We start from the raw sequence: 9,116 nt of genomic DNA on the forward strand, positions 1-9,116 counted from the left end.
CCGAGAGACGGTGGTTGCCGGTGCGGGTCCCCGCGGAGCGGGCCCTGCCGCCGCGGTCCAGGATGGGGTGAAACCCTCCTAGCTCTGCAGGTGGTTCACCGTCTGGGAGGCAGAGAGATGGTGGGGAGAAAGGGGCTTTAGCGCTCTTGAGACGGGCAGCAGGTGGAATCGGCTTCTCAGGGGCTTCTCCAAGCGTCAGCCGCGGGGCGAGAGCGGGCGGCAGGAGGAGGCCCGCGCGGCCCGTCGAACCACCGGCTCTCTCGCCTCTCCCGTCTCTTGGCAGCGGTGTCCACCTCCGTCTTCATTGTGGCGATCCTCATCCTGCTGCTGCTCTTGTACCACCGGGACCCCATGTGCTGCCAATTCCTCTGCTCCTGCCGCCTTTTCCAGACCCCCAGCCAGTATGTGAGTGTCCTCCGAGTCCTTCCTCTCTTCCTCCTGCCCACAAGTCCCCCTCTGTCCCTCGAGCTCCTGTTGCCTTGTGCTGGGTCTGTGGGGGATGCACTGCCAGGTTACTGTCCTGCAGCCTGGCTGGGATTGTTGATGGATGTGGGTCCTCCAAGCAGAGCTGGGCTCTGCCATCTCCTTGCTCCCACTCTATCCATCCATCCACCCACCCACTCCTGCCTGGCTGTGCCATTGTGGTTGTATCTCCAAGGCCCAACACTAAAAGGCTTCCCTGCTCTCCACACATCTTGGGAGGGAGGTTCTCCTCCCCTTGCATAGTCATGTGTGGGGTCGGGCTGTGCTTTATAGGAAGGGGCCCAGCAGGGAAGGGAGCTGGAAGCTGGGGGCAAAGGCAGACAAAGCTACCCGCATCCCTGACAACTGGCTCTCTTGTGCGCGGCTCCTGGGGAAGAAGCAGTGAGACACAAAGCCCTTTCGCTCGCATCTGTAATTTCCTAGGGCTGGCTTTCAACTAGGGAAGCTGAAGGAAAAAGAGCAGCGTGTGTAGCCAGTGTTGCTTTTGTGGCAGTGACTGCCCGGGGAAAGCTCAGCCTCCAGAGCTACAAGGAATGGCTTTTCAGGAAAGGGCTGCAGGTACCACTTTGCAGTCCCTGGGAGAAGAGTGGACATTCAGCCTCACTAGCAAGGGGTGGAGAGACTAGTGCTATGAAAGGCAAATCTAATAGTCCAGTACAGGCTGAGAAGTCTCCACCAGAAATCACAGTGGAAATAGGCTGCACTGATGGTGTCCTTGTCTGATTGTCTCCACTCCTTTCCCTCTCTTCCCTCCTGTTGCCCGCCCATGGCACACACATTGGGAGCGGACCCTGCTGCTGTGCTCCCTTGCCCTGTGGAGCTGCTCTCTGAGGCAGTGTGGCATGCTCCCTGGATTCTGAGGTGGAAACTTCAAGCAGGCATCTTGCCTTTAGCAAAGGACTGTGTGGAAGGATGGATGCAAAGAATTATGGAAGGAAAGGGAACATATAACGTATTTCCTTCAGAAAAAGAGAAGCAGTTGTAGTGTGTGAGGCAGCTTTTGTGCAGGAATAGTTGCACTGGTTTTGCTCATGAGTTATTGAACCAACAGTTGGGTGCTGTTTTCCTGCAGCTTCTGTAGTTGTGCTGTAGGGCAAAGACAAACAGCTCCTTGCTTATTAAGACCAACAGTAAATCCTCACAGTCCTCCCTACACATCCCTGGTTGCCCTGAGAGTCTCTGGGCTGGTTTCTGCTGGCAGAGATGGGGTTTTCTGAGAGCAAGGTAAAGCCATGGCTCAAGTCCTGGCTCTGGCTCGAGGGGCTGTTCTCTGTGAACAGGATTTCTGCTCTTGCTCAATACCTTGACAGAGAATCCAGTTTAACTGGAGCAAGACAGCTTGGGAACAGCACAACTATTGCCCTGTAGATTTGCTTGCTGCATTATCCTGAAATGACAAGCTCAGTAGATAAGAGCTAACAAATTTTGTAACCCTGAGCATGTGATGGAGCTCTTATCTACACCAGCAGAATAGTTGGGTTGTTTTTTGTTGCACCCCAAAAAGAGATGGTTCCACTGATTTTCAATGAAACCGTGCCCTGGGGCCCAGACTGTCCCTCTGGCTGTGCTCTGCTCTAGCTGGCTCCAGCCCTTGGAGCAGACCCTGCACTGCCAGGGAATGTGTCCTGGAGCTCTTGGTGTCACTGAACAGGCAGGGGCTGCTGCCAGCACTGAGAGCTGCAGGAGGGAGCAATTCTTCCTCTGCCAGGGTCTTGCTGTCCCATGAGAGCTGGTTGAGCTCTGCTCTCTACTGGGAAGGATGGGAGGGATTTTGGCTTTGTTCATGTCCTCCTCATTCCAGGACCGCCCCCCGCCCTACTTCAGCAGCAGCCAGCAGCTGGTGGGACCCCAGCGTGGAGCCTCACGGCTGGAGAGCACTGCTGAGAACCCGGACATGCAGGTGATGGCAGGGTCCCTGCTGGGAGCTGGGTGGGAATGGTGCTCATGGGCTTGGAGAGAGACTCTGGTTATGGAGTTTGCCTGGGGCAAAAGGTGCTGGGCAGCATCTTCTGGTGCTATCCCACAACGTTGGGAAGTGCTGCCAGTATGTAAAAACCCCGGGGTAGGCAGCATGTGGAGGGAAGGAATATTTCAGAGGATACCACAGTGCCCTGAGGGGTTTGTGCATGAAGTGCCAGTGGTAGATCCTGGGGGGCTTGGGATCCTGCAGTGCAGGTCATGGTGTAATTGCCCCCGGGAGGGTGGATATCGTCTCTGGATGTTGAAAGGAGCCTACAAGTACCTACAGCTTTGAACCCTGAACCCTTAACTCAAGGTTGCACCAGGACATAAACTTCTAGTGATGAGAGCCATCATCACACTGACCCTTTTCTGGGAATGGACATTTCTAGGGAGACGAGCTCTTCTGTGTCGGACCCCCCAGCACATACCAGCTCCCGTCCTGGGAGCAGCCCCGCCTGCCCAGCTACGAGAGTGTGCGGAAGAAAGATCGCCAGCGGGAAATCCATCAGATGATTGCCGACAGGTTTGGGCTGTGGGCAGAGCCATCCCAGGAGGTGAGCTCCCCTCCCTGGATGGGGGGCTGGCAGAAGCCCATGGCAGTCACCACTGTGGTTCATATCTGTGTCTTGCTTCACAGTTGGTGGTAGCTGAGGACTCTGTGCTCTGTGATTGCCTTCCTGATAGCTTTTATCTCTGGGAAAGCACAAAGTGTATTGGGAGGCTCCTTTGGTGTACATCTGTGCTGGTTAATGATCCATCTCTCCTCCCCCAGTGCATTTGCAGAAATGCCTGTACCAGGAGGCAGGGCAGAGCCCCACGGAGAAACGGCAGGCTCTTCAGGTCACCTGCTCCACACAAGTCCAGGCTGGGAGTGTTATTGTTGGATCTCTAAGGCTTTCATGGGTTCTTGCTTTCTTCTCCCTGCAGGACACTTCTGGGGACATACCTTGGTATTACCTTGAAGTGTTTATGGCTTATTTATGAGCAGGAGGCCTTGCTTGTTACGATATTTAAGATTTGCACTCCCACAATGTAACAGGGAAAAGTGAGTGCATCCTGCCAAGTAGGTCCTGTGGCAGCATCCTGAGATGCTCCTGTTCAGAGACCTCATTGTCTAAAGCAGGACAAAAACTTCTGAAACCCTGAGTAAAGCATTAAAAGTTCACTGATTTACCTGGATTTTGAGCTCTTAAAGCTGTACCATAGCCCTTGCCACTCAGTGTTTGGAGCTATTTCTGATGCCTGAAAAATTCCAGCTTGATATGGTGGAAGGTGTCCTTGCCCATACAGGGGTTGGAACTGGATGATCTTTAAGGTCCCTTGCAACCCAAACCATTCTGTAATTCTATGAAACCTGGGCATTGAGGGCACAGGAGAGTAAAGCTCCAAAGACAAGTAGTTGAGAAACAGCACTGGAAGCTCTTCCCACAACATTGTCATGCCACTTCCTGTCACCTGTGGAGAGAAAGCTAGCACAGCTCTGCCAAAAGAAATGTGACAACGCATGGAGGTTCCTCTCTCATGCAGTGAGACTTGCTGCCAAAACCTGGGTACAACACCTGGTTTGTAGGTACTTGTGTAAATCCCAGTAATTTGTCTTTAGTCAAGGGAAAACAAGTGACAGCCCTCTCTCAACAAGTTTGTTCTGGCCTTCTGCCAAGTCCTTGAAAGGGAAGAGCAGGAATCTGGCAGAGAGTGTGAGGCGAGAATGTGTCTCTCAGTAGGTTTGTGCCATGTTCCAGACTGATGTTCTCATCTCCAGGTGTTCCCCAGCCTACAGCTGGCTGCGCTGGGGGACTGTGGGGGTTTAATTTCAGGCTGGTGGCAGTTGTGAGCATTTTCATCTGCTCTGTGAGAAGAGGTGGGATAATCTCATGGTTATTTCTGATCCGCTGTAATGCTCTTCCTCTCTCCTCAACAGATGCCACCTCCTTATGAGCATGCTCTGAGGCATCCTCCAGCTTTCTCAGGAACAGGAATAAGCTCAGAGACTTTGGACAGACACGGTGTTCCAGACCCTTTCCATGCCCCCCTCAGCTACCAAACTCAGCGGAACACTGCGGTGTAAGGCCTTGGCCTCAGTGAACTGCTGCTTCCTGTGCTGTCAGCAACTGAAGTGCCTGGGATACCATTTTCCTCCACAGTGAATGGCCAAACCTTCACCCAGATCCACAATCAGCTGAAACACAGGCAAGACCAACCCAGCCATCAGTGACATCCCTCTTGCAGCACAAGAACAACCACAGAGCCATTGCTGGCCACTGCACTGAGCAGAGGAACCAGGGACATCTGCTCACTCTGGCAAACACCAAAGGCAAAGGTCTAGCTGCTGGAGCTGCACAGGGCAAAGCCAAGGGGAATGTCTGCTAGGCCAGAGCTCCTCAGGAGCAGTATTTCATACCTCTGTGAGGCAGCACTGCTGGCTGTACAAAGGATCAGACCTCAGGTACTGGTGGTATTGTGCTGCTTCACCTGTTTCTTAGGTTATCAAGTGCTTTACTGTATCTGGATTACCTGCCAGGTGGAAATCCTCACCTGTGAGTGGCAGAAGGGATGTGGTTTGCAGCACTGCTGCATGCTCTGGCACCAACAGCCTCTGTGACTGACAACAGTTCTGTACAGAGCCCACACATGGATCTGGAGAGGTTCCATGGGTTATACCCAAATATAGACCACCAAGATGAACCATGGGACTGGATTTGCAGACAGGGAAAGGACAGATGCAAGGACTGAACAGCTGGAGGTCTACATGAAGATGTGAAGCACAGGTGGACACATGTGGCTGACCCAGTTCACCTGGTCTTCTGCAGAGCAGAACTGTCAAAATAATGTCAACACCGGTGTCCTTACACTACTGATTTTGATAACTTGTTTTCTACTGCAGAGTCAATGTTTCAAATTGTTTACAAACCTGTAGATAAAATGAGATCAGTTTGGGCACAACACATTGGGGCTGCTTTATTTTGAGCAATAGAAGCTCAAAAATGTCATGTAATGACTCAAAGATAAAAGGATGAGTATCCTGGATAATGCTTTATCATACACCTCCAGCTGCTGAGGCTTCAAATACTAGTCCAGATTTGGGCATCTTGCCAGGCCCCCTGAACTCAGTAATGAGTTAGAATTAGGCCTGAACTTGCCTCACATGGCCAGTGAATGGCACACTCAGATATTTAAGTTAAGCATTGAGGTGAGTGAGCTAGAGGGAAAAATCCAGCTTCCAGGTACACATCATAGGTGCATGTGGAAAAGGAGCTGTTCTGTGCTGTTGTGAATTAAGGTACAAATAGAACAGTAATGACTAAAAATGAGCAAAAATAGAGGGAATTATTAGCAGGACAAGTACTGACACAAGAGTGATTGTAGAGGGAATTCATCCAATGGCACAACAGACCAGGCTCTCTAGATACTACATGACCATGGTAACACATTCCATGAGCAGCCAAGACCTTCAGCTGCCCCACAGCATTTATTAAACACTCATAAAAATGCCAGTAGGTGATCTCAGTGCCTGAACACAGATCACAAGCACTTCAGGAACAAAACCAAATCCTAGAATGGTATCTTCAGAGCCACTCTTGTCCTCAGATGCCAGTATAGCTGTAGTGGTCTGTCCTTTCCATCCATGCCCACACGACACAGCAGGTTCACAGCATGTTGACGAGTTTGAAGCTTCCTACCTCTGTGGTAGGGACAACACTGATAAAAGTTTTATAAAGGACTGCTCCTTTGGGCAGCTGACAGATCACATCCCTGCTCTCACTGCTGCGGGGTGGGGGCACGTAGACCTCTTTGGTGTATCTCACAATCCCATCCTCCAGGGCATATAGTGTCTTGTTACGGCCCATCCCCACCTGGGAGAGGATGAGGAGCATTAGAAAGGAGAGGCTGGACATCCACAACTAAAGCAGATCTGATCATTGGTCTGCCTTGTTTGATATCCTGGCTTCAACAGCATCTGTTGCTTTATTTTTTAAAATAAAACCACACAACTTGTTTCCAGCAACCAGTTTGCAATGGTGCTCAGTATGAGACATGAGACACCCATTCCACCCTGAAGCACAAGTGCCCAGTGAGGTCACAGAAGTGTTCTGGGACAGCAATTACTTGCAGACCATCCCTGAGTCCCATGAACATAGGTGAGGCTCTGAGCAGGCTCTGTGACTAACACCACAGAACACAGGGATGAGCATTAAGAATGAGACTGAAAGAGAAGAGGCAGTGAGTGTGGGGCTCTGGGGGGGACTGCTGTTCTCTGAGAACCAAAGTGAGAGAAAAGGCCTTACGTGAGCGCCGGGATGCCAGCGGATCAACCGCTGCGTAGCCAAAATGTTTCCTGCATGGACAAATGCACCTGCAACAGAGTGACACAGTCAGGCTGCAGAGAAAGAGCTTCCAGAGCCCTGGCAGAACACAAATGATTCTGGGACTTACAAATCCCAGCTTTTGTAGGCATTTTCTAAGGAAAAATTACTTTAAATGTTAAAAGCATCTGAACAAAAATGCTGTTAGCAGGAAATAAAAGGGCAATGGATGGACCACAGCAAAAAGTCAAATCTCTGAAAAGATTGCTTCTAGGGTTCAAGGCATTTTCTGGCTGCTGAAGGCATTTGTTTTACTACATTTACATTGATATGTTTCCATCAGCAAAGCTAGTAATTATTAAGCACTCAACTGCAAGAATCTGCACTTTGGCTTCTGCTAAGCTTTGTAATTCTCTCCTTTGTAAACACTGGAAATGCTCCGTTTTTCCACTCAGTGTGGGGGGAAAGTGCAGTGCAGTTATGAGGTGTCTCACAGTGTTCCCTCCTCCTGGGCTCTCTGGATAGGCAAAGTTAAAACCAAAGTACATTTTCTGTAGGCAATTTTGGCTGGCAGCCGGTGGGCTCCTGGTGGGGGGAGCTGACTCACCGTGCCCTCCCACCAACAACCCTTGATCATGAGGTTTCACTGATCCTCCCCTTCTTTCTCCTGGAAAAGTGCCCTGCCCACCTCTTCCTGAAACACTCAACAACTGTCACATATCCGGAGAGAGGAGCTGTGAAGAACCCAGTGAAATGCAAATAAGATACTGAGACCTACCTTCGACTTTTTTGAACCCATAGCGTTTCCCTGGGCTGCGGCCACCTAGGTTTTTCGAGCTGCCCCCACTTTTCTTAGAAGCCCATCTGACAGCAACCAGGCTTGGATGGTGAGTGGTTAGAACTAGGTTAGGAGAAAGAACAACATCAGCTGGAAAAACTATCATACATAATTCCTTCTGTCAGATGTAAAGGAAGACAGGCTTTAAAATTAAAGGCAAAGGAAAGCCCTGGGAGAAACAAAAAAGTACTTCCAAGATAAATTAGACCAAAATGGCCTAAGTTCCTTGAAAAAAGGCCACATCTCGAGTGCTGCTGCTGCCCAGGTAAGAATAAAACTCTCAGCAACCATGTTAAATCATGTGTACAGATTCCTGTTTCATCTTGTAAAATGCAGCAGAGGTGTCATTAGTTGCTGTGGATTGCTCTTACAGTGCTTTGAGAAAAGATGGGTTGTGATTTGTTTCAGTTTCCCCTTTGACCAAATGGCACTCACTTATACAGTTACATCCTGAAATCTTACAAATGAGCAGACTCCAAGTCTGGAAAATATATAAACATCTATGACCAGCCAGAAACAGTCTGAGGAGTATCCAGAAGGAGTATAAAGGTTGAACTTGTTGGAGGTCTTTTCCAACCTTAATGATTCTGTAATTCTATGATTAGAGGCTCTAGGAAGGAATACAGAGCCCTGGGAGTGGCAAAAGGGGAGTCTGGAGGACAGTTTTTTTCATTAATCCTCCCAGTTTAAGGGAAGTGTTTAAGACTGAACAGGGCTTGGAGCAATCTGGTCTAGTGAAAGGTGTCCCTTCCCATGGCAGGGGGTAGGAACTGGGTGATCTTTAAGTTTCCCCCCAACCCAAGGCATCATTATCTTAAAAATCTCTTCAGTACCACCTCTTATGCAGGTAGGAGACAAACCTAATTTTTCTGAATTCCTCTATTTAGCCCGTTAAGCAGCAGGTTAGTGCAGAACAGTGGTTATCTTGTCTCCCTAACCTGAGCAAAACCACTAGTTTAACCTAATTAAATCATCACGGATACTCAGTGAGCTGGAAATGTCCCACCACTGGAAGTGCTCAAGCACAGGCTGGATAGGGCTTACTGCAACCTGGTCTAATGGAAGGCATTTCTGCCCATGGCAGGGAATTGGAACAAGATGACCTTTAAGGTTCCTCCCAAACCAAACTTGTCCATAATTCTAAGAAATACTGTTGAGGAAAGGGTACAAAACCCCATTAATTTCAGGACATGACCCATTAAGTAAAGCCTTCGAGACTTGACGATTTACAGGAAATTAGACAAGACGAAGCATAGCTACAGTTTCACATACACAAACCCGCCCATCGCCGTCACCACAGCTCCGCCTCAGCTCCAAGCAAAGGCGAAAGCCTCGGCCTCGCGCTATCGGTGGTGACGTCCCACCGGGGGCGCGACGTCCCGCGAGGTGACCTCCCTGGGGCACTTTCTCCCGAGCTCATCCCTCCCGCTCCAAGGCCAGACCGCCGCTCCCCCCCCCGCAGAGGGTAATGAGCTGACACGGGCCCTCACTCACGCAGCCGTCCCAGCGCCGCCATCTTCATGGCGCTG

The 9,116-nt window shown here is 50.2% G+C and overlaps 2 protein-coding genes across 2 annotated transcripts in view; one reads left to right on the forward strand and one right to left on the reverse strand.

Annotated features, from left to right (window-relative positions):
• LOC115948274 overlaps positions 1 to 5,388 on the forward strand; it is a 6,293-nt gene extending 905 nt beyond the window's left edge. The window contains exons 2-5 of the mRNA XM_031059930.1: positions 194 to 405; positions 2,285 to 2,383; positions 2,835 to 2,999; positions 4,367 to 5,388. Coding sequence (XP_030915790.1) covers positions 194 to 405; positions 2,285 to 2,383; positions 2,835 to 2,999; positions 4,367 to 4,513 — 623 coding nt within the window. The 3' untranslated portion in view covers positions 4,514 to 5,388. The remainder of the gene's footprint in view (positions 1 to 193; positions 406 to 2,284; positions 2,384 to 2,834; positions 3,000 to 4,366) is intronic.
• Positions 5,389 to 5,863: 475 nt separating this feature from the next.
• MRPL27 (mitochondrial ribosomal protein L27) lies at positions 5,864 to 9,110 on the reverse strand. Its single transcript, XM_005424588.2, has 4 exons — positions 9,082 to 9,110; positions 7,528 to 7,650; positions 6,732 to 6,799; positions 5,864 to 6,299 (listed from the first exon to the last, which is right to left on the reverse strand). The coding sequence occupies exons 1-4, from the start codon at positions 9,107 to 9,109 to the stop codon at positions 6,093 to 6,095; spliced, it is 426 nt and encodes a 141-aa protein (XP_005424645.2). The 5' UTR covers position 9,110; the 3' UTR covers positions 5,864 to 6,092.
• Between the last annotated feature and the right edge of the window lie 6 nt (positions 9,111 to 9,116).

Source organism: Geospiza fortis, unplaced genomic scaffold (assembly GCF_000277835.1).
Source record: "Geospiza fortis unplaced genomic scaffold, GeoFor_1.0 scaffold244, whole genome shotgun sequence".
Classification (NCBI taxonomy): domain Eukaryota; kingdom Metazoa; phylum Chordata; class Aves; order Passeriformes; family Thraupidae; genus Geospiza; species Geospiza fortis.

Coding starts and splice junctions, on each gene's coding strand:
- MRPL27 (XM_005424588.2), bottom strand. CDS start 9,109: ATGAAGATGGCGGCGCTGGGACGGCTGC. Junction 7,651..9,081: donor GGCGGCGCTGGGACGGCTGC/GTGAGTGAGGGC, acceptor CTCCTAACCTAG/TTCTAACCACTCACCATCCA. Junction 6,800..7,527: donor TGGGTTCAAAAAAGTCGAAG/GTAGGTCTCAGT, acceptor ACTCTGTTGCAG/GTGCATTTGTCCATGCAGGA.